This window comes from Schistocerca americana, chromosome 11 (genome assembly GCF_021461395.2).
Source record: "Schistocerca americana isolate TAMUIC-IGC-003095 chromosome 11, iqSchAmer2.1, whole genome shotgun sequence".
NCBI lineage: Eukaryota > Metazoa > Arthropoda > Insecta > Orthoptera > Acrididae > Schistocerca > Schistocerca americana.
Window position 1 is genome coordinate 147,674,392 of NC_060129.1, and position 12,979 is coordinate 147,687,370.

Below are 12,979 nucleotides of genomic sequence, written 5' to 3' on the forward strand. Positions count from 1 at the left end.
TATACAAAATATCGGCATTTAAAAGTGCACTGAATGTGTTGGGACTGAAATACTTGTACGGTTTGGCCAGATTTCCAAATTATACACGTGCCAATTTGAGCAAGTTTTACTGTATTCTCTTTATTTGCTCTTATTTTTTCTCCCAAGCATTGTTTTCATTTAGAACTTCGTGCATGTGATTTTAATTACTTTTTTACCTATCGCAATATTCAAGCATTTGAAAATGCTTATCTATTGGTTAAAAAGCAAGACAAAATAATCCGTTTATATTGACTGTGCAATGATATCAAAAAGTATTTTTTGTTATGTACAAAGTGTACATTTTTTATACATTAATCATACAAGCATTTGAAGCATAAATTCCTGTTGGCATTGTGAACAAAATAATGCAGTTGCAGATTTAAATGAAACTTGGGATTATAAATAAATGTGCAAAATAGTAAATGCAGTAATATGGCCGAAAATGTATTTAACACAATGGTTAAAATAACATGACAAAGGGTTAGAAATTTAAAGACATTTAAGACAATTAATTGAATAAAAACAGCGATAAGTCTTACCCCTGTTAACTACAACGGGTACATTTATTCTGTAGTGAAATTTGTTCTCAAGAACATAGACCAGTTTAAAAACAACAGTGGCATTCATGATTATAGTACCAGAAGACAGACAGACTTACACTATGCTTAACCTATTGTTGGCACAGAATGTGTAAAATATACTGCTGTAAAACTTTTCTATAAATTAACAGATGAAATAAAATGTCTGACAGCAGTAATAGTTTCAAAAACAAATTGAAATCATATTTTCTTGACAACTCCTTCTGTACTACAATAGATCAGTTAGTGAATAGGAATAAATAAATCTTTAGGTATAATATATGCATTTTATGCCATTTAAGGGAATGGAGTGGGTGATAAAGCTTTTAAGCACAAAAAAGACCATGATTAATGTGTTCATTTCTTACACACTTGACACGCTCCACATCATAATTGTTACTGTGTGATTGATCAATGGAACACATAACTAAGTCCATCTTGTTTGACAGTTCCTCAGAGAATCATCATCTTATTAGGCTGTTGCCTGTTCTGAACTCTCGAACAAAATCATGCCCATCTTTTGCGAGAGGTCTTCCAGTGTGTCTTTTTTCCCCATTGAATGACCTGACATTCTCGTGAAATGGTGTCTACAATTCTCATGATACTGTTGAACTTTTTCATTCATGTTGAAAATATTAATTCTGTTCTAATATAGTCATTTCCAATTGTTTCTCTTCTTGTGCAGACTGATCTTTGGAAGTCGCCTTCATTCTTTTTGAAAAATATCATCCTCAAACAAAAGCATGTTCAGTTACTCGTCATTCACTACCTTAAATTCCTTGGTTTACTTTACATTTCGATTTGTGAAGAACGAAATTGATGTAAATATTAAAGACTAAGTGATAATCCACACCATTGTTTTACGGATCGGTTAATAACCATTTCTTCTAACTGATTCCTACTTGTGTTTATTACAGTGCATATGAGCTTTTTTTATATAAAGACTTCCCTCTTTCTCTATTTGATGATACAGGTATCCACATTTGGACGTAACCTCCTACTGGCTGTAGAGGCTCATTTGGTCGAAAATCATCTCAGGGTCAGTAAAAAAGACTTGGTTCTAGATTAAATTCTCAGAGAATGAATGCATCATGTAACTTGAATTTCAAACCTACATAGGATGCAAGTACTATCTGGCTTATGAGTTGTATTCATAAAGTTTTAATTATCGTCTCAAAAAAATAATTTTAACTAGGTGATAATTAGAACTTGACTTTCCCTCATAGTTCTGTGAGTTCTAGAAGGAAATGTGTGTGCGTAAGATGGGGGTAGTGTGTGAAACTAATTTAAAAAATCTGAATTATAAGAAGTGTCACTGAAGAAACCATCCACGCAATTCTACATGTACATATTGTCAAGGTGGCGATGCGGATAGCCTCTGTTGCTGCAAAAGTATTGTAATTTTAGTAATTAACAGTATTCTGAGTGTCTCTTCGGTGGTGTTGAACTACAATTTTCGCACTATGGTCATTGTCAACTCTAAGCAAGGTAGTTCGCATAATCGTACCTTGCATTGATATCAGTAAGAAAGAACCGAAGCTTGAAGAATTTTGATGTGTAACCCTGTGTTGGCCTCTGACTAATGATACTCGCAAACAATACGAGGGTATAATGAATTACTATATAGAAGAGTACAATTACTGCACAAACTTGTCATTTACTTGTTGTGTGAGAAGTCATGTCGAGGGATGAAGTGTGCCTTCCAGATAGTGTTGAGTGCAGTAGCTTCGTGAGCTCTGCAGGCACTGTTGGTATGCTCCGTGTACACCTCTCCTATGATGGGGTAGTGCATCAGCCTAGGAATAAATGCCAAAAGTATTGAGTTTCGAAGACTTACAAAGATTGTCCTGTAAATTTATTCTTAATCCCAATTTTGAATCCTGATGTTCTTGCAATGTTCTCAATTTTGTTGTGAGGCTGATAGCATTTTTAATGTGTGGATGAAAACCTTACATCAAAATTGCAAATTTTCTTTGTTCATTACCAGTTCCAGCTCAATGACGAACAGTCTTCAGATCAGTCTAAAACGATGTTCAGTGTGTTCAATTATTACCCATCATAATATTCTCAGAGCGAAGTACACCTGCAAAGGTGAAGGGAGATTGTAGAAAACTGCTTGAGGGTGACTTAGCTCTAAGCATACAATGTACATCACAAGTAAATGATAAGTTTGCACAGTAATTGTAGTCTTCTACATAATAATTCATTATACCATTGTATTGTTTGCGAGTATCATTTGTCAGGGAGGCCAACCCGGGGTTACACATCACAATATTTGGGCTTCAGTTCTCTTTTACCGATTTCAGTGCAAGGTACTACTATGCCAACGACCATACTTAGTGTTGACAATGACCATGGTGCGAACAGTGTCTGCTTTGAAACTGATACATTGCTGCTATCAAAACCTGTTGGTACTACAGTCCATTGACAACAGTTGAAAGAATGTTCCTGTGAGTATTTCTCGTACGTGCTCTAGGTTGTCCCACAGTGACGTAATGTGGTGACTGACTACTGAACAAAGGAATGTCTTATATGTTAGAGTGCAGGTTCTCAAACTTTTCCTTTGACACTATGAGAATCCCGATACTTTGATGGAACACCTTGTTTATTTTGAAGGTTCCTGAAACTAATAATTAAAAAAAAAAAAAAGAGAGAGAGAGAGAATTTGTTTTATTCACGATACTTCTATTTTAGATCGTTACTGATGACACAGAAATCATACAAATTTTAATAACTTAGAAAAACTTGGAAAAAAACACCATGTTAGTAATAGTTTTTTGTGAAGCACTTATTCACTTCCCTTAGGAAACCCTGCCTTACAGAGGTGCTGATAAAATTGTAAATCCTAACTGAACTCTAAGTAATCACTAATAAGTGATGCAGCAACTAAAAGAGAGAGAGAAAGAAAGAAAAAGAGGTAGTGGTATAATCATTGATCTTACATGCAATAAACATTGGGTTAGGGAAATCTAGAATTTAAACCTGTAAGTCTCGGGGACATTCTTTCACTAAACAGTCACCAACTTGTAGGTTCTATGTCTCACCTGTGCTTTTGCCAAATTATAATCATTTAATTTTTTTTGACACAGAGAAATTAAATGAATAGAAATTGTACAAATCTTAGTATTAACTAATTAATGGCGCAGGTACTGAAATCAAAATGCGGACACGAAGCTGACAGCGTAGCAGCTGCGAGTGCCTCGGAAACGGATCCTGGTGGCAGTGTGTCGGGCTTCCCAGTCAGCTCCCACACTGTGAATGACACATTGAAGTTCGTCCTGCTGAAACTGCCTCATCTTGGCGTATCATCGCAGGACGAGGGCAAGGTGCTTGCTGTCCTGCGGGTGTTCGCTGCCGCTCTGGCAGACAGTTCGCTCGTCTTTGCCGGCATCTACCTTCGTCCGTTGATGTACAAGTTGTTGGACTGCTTGCACAGTAAGTGTCAGTACAGTGTTGTGTTAGCAGCACTAGTGGGCAATGTAGTAAGCACTGGATGGGAAATACTAACACAAATTATTTACTGAAGAACGGAAAAATGTATGGAAACAGACCTCGGGGAAGGGTACTTTGTGTTCTTGAAACTGACTACTGAATAGAAGACAGGTCTATAATCTGTTTATAATTTAATTCAGTCTGTACACTGAGCAATCAATCAGTCTAGGAAATGGAGGACAAATATCAGAAGGGATTACGGTTCACTGAGGAATGGGAAAAAAAGCTTTGATGTTTGATGACAGTATTGTCCTAGTCAGACTGCAAAGGACGTGAAAGGGCATTTAAATGGTGGTGTCTTGGAAAACGATATGAAATGACTATCAACAAAGGTAAAGGATATTGGAATGTAGTCAGATGAAAGTAAATGATGCTGAGGGAGTTAGATTAGGAAATGAGATACTAAAAATAAGGCGAGTTTCACTTTTGGGGCAGAAAAAACTGATGATGGTTTAAATGAAGGCTGGCTATAACAAGAAAAGCATTTTTTTAAAATAAAAATTTGTTAGCATGTAATGTAAATTTAAATGTTGGGAAGCCTGTTCTAAAGGTATTTTTCGGGTGTGTAGCCATGTACAGAAGTGAAACATGGATAAAAAGCAGTTCAAACAAGAAGAGAAGGTTTTGAAATACAGTTCTACAAAAGAATTTTGAGACTGGATGCGTAGATCAAATAATTGAGGAAGAGGTACTGAATCAAATTTGTGAGAACATAAATTTATGTCAAAAATCTGAGTAAAAGGAGGGATTGGTTGATGAGAGACACCCTGAGGCATCTTGAGGAATTGTCAGTTTGGTAACAGTAGGAAATGTGGCTAGGTAGAAATTGTAGAAAGAGACCTAGACATAAATGCAGCATGCAGATTTAATTGGGTGTACATTACAGTAGTAATGCAGAGGATAGACTAATGTGGTGAGCTGCACTGACCAGGTCTTTGTACTGAAGACTACCACAAGTGGACAGTGACAGTCCAGGGAATAGTACGTCGTTGAGCTGTTGTACTTAGCTGTAAAATCCTATTGTGAATTCTGAAAGTGAGTTTATTTATGCTGTTAGGTTGGTGCATAAGTTTGTAGCGGTTTTGTTCTGCATGTTGGTATCCTGATTGCTGTGGGTTTATTTATTATCATTTTTTTTATTTGTAGTTCACTGTTCAAGTTTATGTAGTCATTTTGTCATGTAGAGATAGTGAGTGGAGCTGTGGATGTGAGAAAATGGAATGCCAAGTGGAGAAATATGAATGTGTTCGACATGTTGTTCTGTTATTTCAGTAGAGGGATGACAGCAGTGGAGGCAACCAGAAACATTTGCCCCATTTTTTTGTTTTTTTTTTTTGGGGGGGGGGGAGGTTTTGTAGTGCCATCATACACCGTAGGGCAAGAAAATAGTTTTCTCAGTTTAAGGAAGATAGTTTTGATAGTAGTGCACTCCACGTTCAGGAAGATCCTCAGGGTTTGATGGAGATCATTTAAATGCATTAATCCACAATTATCCACTTCATTGTACTCGAGAACTGGTGCACGTGATGAACTGTGATCGTTCCACCATCGTGACACTTGCTTGCAATGGGGAAGGTTCAAGAATGAAACATATTGGTACTACATGCTCTCAGACAAACTCACAATAATTAGCATGTGGCCTTTGTGCATCTCTGCTTGATCATCAGTTGCCTCGTGAACAACACCAACCATTCCTATGCCGCATCATTACTGGTGATGATAAATGGTGTCTTTATGCTAACATAAAGAAAAGGCAGGAATAGTTGAGCCCAAACTGTTCTTGCTTGATGAGACACTTGTAACTAATTCACTTTACCTGTATTGTTGCTCTCGGTAACTGGCACCTCTTCTCTCGATCTTTATAACCGACTGAAAAGTGATGGTGACAGGTGGATAGTTCGAATAATGTGGCCCACACTGTATGTAATGTTTGATATTAGTCACTTCTAATGCCACTTTTGAAGTGTTAATGGTTAATAGTCAGTTCAGAGTTTATAGTTCTTTTGTGAATGCAGATAAAGGAAATTGACACACTATGATTGGTTACAATTCTTTCTATACAGGTTTAGTGCAGAAGACCTACTCTTGATTAAATAATTAGCAATTGTTTATAGTGTGGTGAAACATGAGTCACAAGATTAACCACAGTGTTGAGGTGAAGAATAATTTCATCAGGATAACAGTGTTTCACATTGAGCAAAAAAAAAAAAAAAAACACCTATTAAATGAGGCTGCCCAGGTATATACATTAGCACTAGTTACCATTGCCTATTGCTTCATTAAATTGTTATAGCAACAGTATCCATTGACAAAATTAATCACAGTCATCTAAGTTGAATGCAGATTTACAGTGCAAAGTAATTATAAGATATTTTCATTGAGTTTATAAATGACACACAACAGGGCACAGAATGCTACTCGAAAACAGAAAATTTTGTGAGCTGTTAAAAGTGTGGTGAACTTTCCTGTACCGACCAACATAATTGTAGCTTCTGTGATTTCTGGCTCCAGACTACAGATTCCAGGGCCCATATGGCCTTATGAAGACTAGCATAAGAACAAATTATTTTGTTAACTGCATGATAATTTGAAAATGGGTAGGTTAAATTTGGCTGTTTTAGGTGAACTGCAATGTTTTTCTAAAATCTAGATTACAAAAAATGTTACTGGTTAGAAGTTCAGAAAAAATGTGTATACTGTTGTACTTCTGTGCATAGTAAATTACATGAAACTAATAATGAGTGCTGTTCATCACATCCTTATATATAATATTCTCATGCGACAGTGTTAGTTGCCATACTCCTCTGATACGGCTTGATCGATTCTGATGAAATTTTGCATGTACATTCGGTAGGTCTGAGAATCGGTTGTAATCTATTTTTCATACCCCTAAGTGATAAGGGTGGTCCACCCTAAAAAGAAATTTCTTATTTTTTGGATAGAACTTTTTATTTTTATTTTTTTACAACGCCTATTTTTTAATAGCGGTTTTAGTAATTTAATAATTTTACCCCGATTGATAACTGATCAATTATCACTTGATCAGTTATTCCCGCCAGGCGTCTACCAGTGATAGTCTTTCACTATTCAGTAGATAGGTAATTGAAGAAAACGTACCAAAAGCGGCGACTTGAATATCCCTCTTTCAATTGACGTAACTAGACCGAGAAGTTTTAGGTAGCATGCGCCATTTGCCAAACCGACATTTAGGCCTAGTGCACACTCATCGATTTTTATCGTACCGAAATATATTGTACGATCAAATTATTTTAGTGGAACAAAGAAGTTCCTATGCTCTCCTTTGTTCCTCTAAAAGAATTTAATTGTACAATATTTTTAGGTATGATTAAAAATCGATGCATGTGCTCTTGGCCTTATTCATAATGCTGGCAAACACGTTTAGACACAAACATGTTTGTATGTTCATGGACGAGCTGTGTATCGGCTGCAGTTGTTAAATCTGCACGATCTGCTGTAGAAACGCTAGACCTAATAATGGCAGATACTGCCGGACTTCCCCCTAAGCCTTTTCTCGCTCCCTACACAGTTTTCGGCCATTGTTGTTGTTTGTGTCATGAGCTTCTGCCAAGAGCAGCTATTGTGTTACATGTATACATTATTCTTATAGACTAGAGATAATTTATATGGCAAAACAACGTTCGACGGGTCAGCTATAACATATAAAGATTTTCAGAGGCAGAACGAAGTTTGCCGGGTGTAGCTAGTTGTACAGAAAAATTAAGGTAGTAAAAGGTCAAAAATTTAACTGTGGTTAGGGCAAAATCTGCAATAAAAATTGGTAATAGGTCAGAATTTAATTATTTCAGAACATATTTAGTTTCAGGTAATTAGAAATGTTACTGGGAAGTTGGAATGCTTAGTTTTTGAATGGTGTTGGTCATTATTGGATTCTGTCAATTAGCTTATCGTTTTTTCCACTTAATGGACTCTGGTATAATCTTCAATTAACTACACACATCAAAAAAGTTTATCTTCAATTAACTACACACATCAAAAAAGTTTTGCATCACCCTGGTTCCCAGAACTCCTGAAAATAAATGTTGACTGCAGATATTGTATCACAGACCCAGTCCCTTTGAGTGTTCAGAGATGTCACTAAACCCGTCCAAAGATGTAAAAAACAATGCTTGAGCAATGCCTATTAGATGGAGGAGCTCCGACAGCCGATCAGTTCCAGTCATTCCACCAGGAAGGAGGTACATGGCTCATGTTGTCTGTAGTTAAACCATGGCTAGATGGTCAATACCATGGTTCGATCACGTCCGCATTGTTACTTTGTGCCAGGCAGGGCTCTCAACAAGGGAAATGTCCAGACGTCTTGGCGTGAACCAAAGCGATGTTGATCGGACATGGAGGAGATACAGAGAGACAGGAACTGTCGATGATGCACCTCACTCAGGCAGCCCAAGGGCTACTGCTGCAGTGCGTGACCGCTACTTACAGATTATGACTCAGATGAACCCTGACAGCAATGCCACGATGTTGAATAATGCTTTTTGTTAAAGCACAGAACATCATGTTAAGACTCGAATTGAAGACAGCAGGCTGCAGTGATACGCAACTTCACTCCCAACGTCCATGGTGAGGTTCATCTTCGTAACCACAACACCATGCAGCGCGGTTCACATGGGCCCAACAACATGCTGAATGGACCGCTCAGGATTGACATCACGTTCTCTTCACCGAGTGTCGCATATGCCTTCAACCAGACATGTTTGGAGGCAACCCGGTCAGGCTGAACGCCTTCGACACACTGTGCAGCGAGATGGAGGTTCCCTGCTGTTTTGGGTTGGTATTATGTGGGGCCGATGTACTCTGCTGGTGGTCATGGAAGGCGCAGTAACGGCTGCATGATATGGGAATGCCATCCTTTGACCGATACTGCAACCATATCGGCAGCATTTTGGTGAGGCATTTGTCTTCATGGATGACAATTCGCACCCCCATTGTGCACATCTTGTGAATGACTTCCTTCAGGATAACATCATCGCTCGACTAGAGTGGCCGCATGTTCTCCAGACATGAACCCTATCGAACATGCCTGAGATAGATTGAAAAGTGCTGTTAGTGGACGACGTGACCCACCAACCACTCTGAGGAATCTACACTGAATCGCTGTTGAGGGTGGAACAATCTTTACCAATAGTGCCTTGATGAACTTGTGGATAATATGCCACGACGAATACAGGGATGCATCAGCCACAATGAATACAGGGCTGCATCAATGCAGGAGGATGTGCTACTGGGTATTAGAGGTACCAGTGTGTACAGCAATCTGGACCACCACCTCTGAAGGTTTCGCTGTATGGTGGTACAACATGCAATGTGTGGTTTTCATGAGCAATAAAAAGGGCGGAAATGATGTTTATGTTGATCTCTATTCCAATTTTCTGAACAGGTTCCAGAACTCTTGTAACCGAGGTGATGCAAAACTTTTTTAGATGTGTGTATAACTTTTGATTAACATAATCTACAGCCAAATCAATGTCATCAATGGAATCAGTGCAGTAAGAATAAACTGTGTAATAAATTTAAACTGATTGCAAGTTTTCATGTACCTGTCACATGTTACACAAACAACTATTTTGGAGGTATTATAAATTTGGAAAAAAAAATATTAAATTTTAGGAGGCCAATGACGTGAGAGAGTACTCACTTGTTACATCTGACTGAAGATCCTGTATTGTATGGATTTATTGTGATTAAACCAGGACTATGAAATTGCACTCATTAAGAGTTGTATGTAAAGGTTTAAAGTATTATGATGCCTGGATGGTCAGTGTGTTGTTGTTGCTGTAGAAAGCCAGTAATGACATCAGCATATTGGGGTGGGCGGCTGATGTGAGAAACCAGTTTCTTCGCTGCCGTCGAATAGTAAATGCAGTGGTAAAGACAACACATTTTATTCGGCAGAGTCCATACAGCCAATGTGGGTGCATTCCCTATCATGGTCAACTCCAGGCAGCAGTGTCGGTCCCAGTGGCTGTCTGGCTCACAGTGCAATGTTTCCCTTTCGTGTGTATATATGAGGAGTTGGCTGCCACACCATGAGTAGGGAACATTCGTATCTCAGAAAATGCCACAAGGGTATGAGGAGTAAATATTCTCTTTACATCACTTTGTTATTAGATGTAGACAGAAAACCACTGTGGAACTAAGCTAAGTAGCGAATATAGACGGAACTCCTCATGTGCCAAGTGACAGAACTGTTGCTATGAAAGGTGCTGAAACTATAAAAATAAATGGACAAGAAAAAATTCATTACACCGTTGTCCTTTCATGTTGTGCTGATGGTATTAAACTTAATCCAGTGATCATTTTTGAGTGCAAAATGATGCCAAAACCTTCTGAAATGCCACCAGTTTTTGTTCACATACATGACAAAGGTTGGATGGATAAGGCTGGTATGACGAAATTATGGTTCAACAGAGTGCAGGATACAAGGAAAGGTGCTTTATTGAAGAAGAGTTCTCTTCTTGTGCTAGATCAGTTTGGTAGTCATTTGAAAAATTCTGTGAAAGAGAAATTGAGACAGGGAAATACAGAGCTTGCTGTTATTCTGGGAGGACTCCCTTCACAATTGCAACCCCTATATGTCTTGATAAATAAGTCGTGTAAAGTGTAAAAGATGTGATTCAGAAGTTTCAAGGCTGATTCATTTCCGAGTAGAGGAGCGCGCGTGGACCAGTTCCGCCGGGTGGGAGAAGTATTGGGGGGTCTCAGGGAACAAACTGATGCTGCGGCAGTTGGCTCCAGAACTGTGGAGAGTGCGCATTGCTTGTAGGGTGAGTGCGTGTCATTGACCTCGGCCGAAAAGTGGGAGAAGGGAAAATGGAGCAGCACTCAGAGCAGCGTTATGCTATTAAGTTTTGCGTGCAACTGAACAAAACTGCTACGGAGACTCCCGATATGATTCGAGAGGCCTTTAAAGAAGATAGAGTTCGCCACGTCCACCCGGCAATCGAGGGCGATCGGATTCTCCACCACGACAACGTCCCCGCTCACATGTCGCGTGCTGCCATCGAAATTTTGGTCAAGTTCAACATGACAACACTGCCGCAGCCACCCTATAACCCCGACTTGGCTCCAAGTGACTTTTTCCTCTTCCGCTGAATCGAGACAGGCCTAAAAGGGAAGCGATTAGACACCATCCAGCAGGCTTCGACGAGAGCCCTTGACAGCATGGTGCCTTCCAGAAGGGCTGCGAACAGTGGAAGACATGCAGGCAGTGCTGTGTTGATGCTGAAGGATCATATTTTGAAGAATTTTAGTGTGCTGTACTTAAATGTCCAATAAATTTCTAGTTCTGAGTTAAGTCTTGAAACTTTTGAATCACACCCTGTGTATGTGAGAAGAGTGGAACAAATGGATGATGGATGAAACCAACATCAATTCACACTGAAGTGAGCTTTAAAACATCCTTCAGTGTGTCAGTGTATGAAACAGTCATGGTCTAAAGTGAGAGAAGACATTATTGTTAAATCTTTCAAGAAGTACAGCATAAGTAATGTTCTTGATGGCAATGAAAATCACCTTATTTATGAAAAGGACAAGTAAGGGAGGGGGGGGGGGGGGTAGGAGGAGATTTGCAGGGTCAGTTCAGTTGTATAAACTAAGACTTCTTTAGTCTAGCTTTGCAGTTTAATAATAAAAATGGAAAAAGTTATTTTTTCAGAAAAATTCCTTCAATATTAAGGTACGTCTTATAGTCTGTAGCATCTTATAGTCCGTAAAATAAAATATATTTTTCGCATTACATAAAATGTTTATAAAAGACACGACTGTCTTTTGCTGGCATGAACATCTTCAGTGGAACATTGATAATACTCTTGAATAACCCATGTTACATTAAAATGGAAGGCACAGACAGCAGATCACTGTCACAGCAGAGATGCGTCAGTTGTCACAGCCTCGGTGTTGTCAGGATGGCAGTGACAACAGGCTCGTCTGTAGGCTGGCCGTGCCGTGCCCGTGTGTGAATGCAGCAGTCAGCCAGTGCCTCGCCGTAGGGTCTGATGCTAGAAGCGTGCAGGTATGAACTGCGAACCCGGACCTCTCGGTGGTGTCCCACAGTCGGTCGAAGGCAGTTTGCAGCAGGCCACAGCCGGAGCCTGCCAGTCCGGGCCCCGGTAGCAGCAGGTCCGGGCGTTGTCTGTAGACTGGTAGCTAGTTGAGGTGGCGGCTAGTTGGAGACGAAACTGGACAACCCACATTGGGTCGACGGCTGTCGAGGAGTAACAGTCCTTGTAGACAGAGTTGACAACAGGTACAGTGAGGTTGAAGCAGGTACTATTTATATTCATTTGCCCACTCCTGTTTTGATGATTCTCTTATTTGTCGTGTAGAGGGGCCCTGACAGTGCGGCACAAGGTAACCTGACGCCTACGTGAATGAACCGTTCATTGAAGTCTTTTGCAAAAGTTTACAGATATTTAAATTAAATTCTTCTCGGTTCATGTAATTTAGATTTATAAATAGTGATGCCAATCATTTTTTAGTCTTGTTTGTTTGTAAGTTCAGTTTGAATGAATTTTACTATATGATGTTAAGTTCTTTAATCTTATGGACTCGCAGCCTCAATGAATGTCTTAAAATAGGTCACTGTATGTCAGAGATAGCACACAGTTGCAGTTTGGAAAATATGCTATTTTCCAGTGCTGCTGGATGGTAGACACTTAATAGACACTTAACATATATACTGTCAGTAGCAGATAAATTTCAGTAAAGTGTGTGTGCAGCGTACTCTCTCTCTCTCACTCACTCACACACACACACACACACACACACACACACACACACACACACACAGTGTGAAACAGCGCAAGATGGATAGGTTGTATTAGATAAATTATTGGTAAGGCGAATTG

At 39.2% G+C, this 12,979-nt stretch overlaps 1 protein-coding gene across 2 annotated transcripts in view; it reads left to right on the plus strand.

The window, feature by feature from the left end:
* Nucleotides 1-12,979, plus strand: part of LOC124554024 — a 74,998-nt gene that overhangs the window by 24,428 nt on the left and 37,591 nt on the right. For both annotated transcript variants that reach the window (XM_047128049.1, XM_047128050.1), the window contains exon 3: nt 3,746-4,034. In XM_047128049.1, coding sequence (XP_046984005.1) covers nt 3,746-4,034 — 289 coding nt within the window. The remainder of the gene's footprint in view (nt 1-3,745; nt 4,035-12,979) is intronic.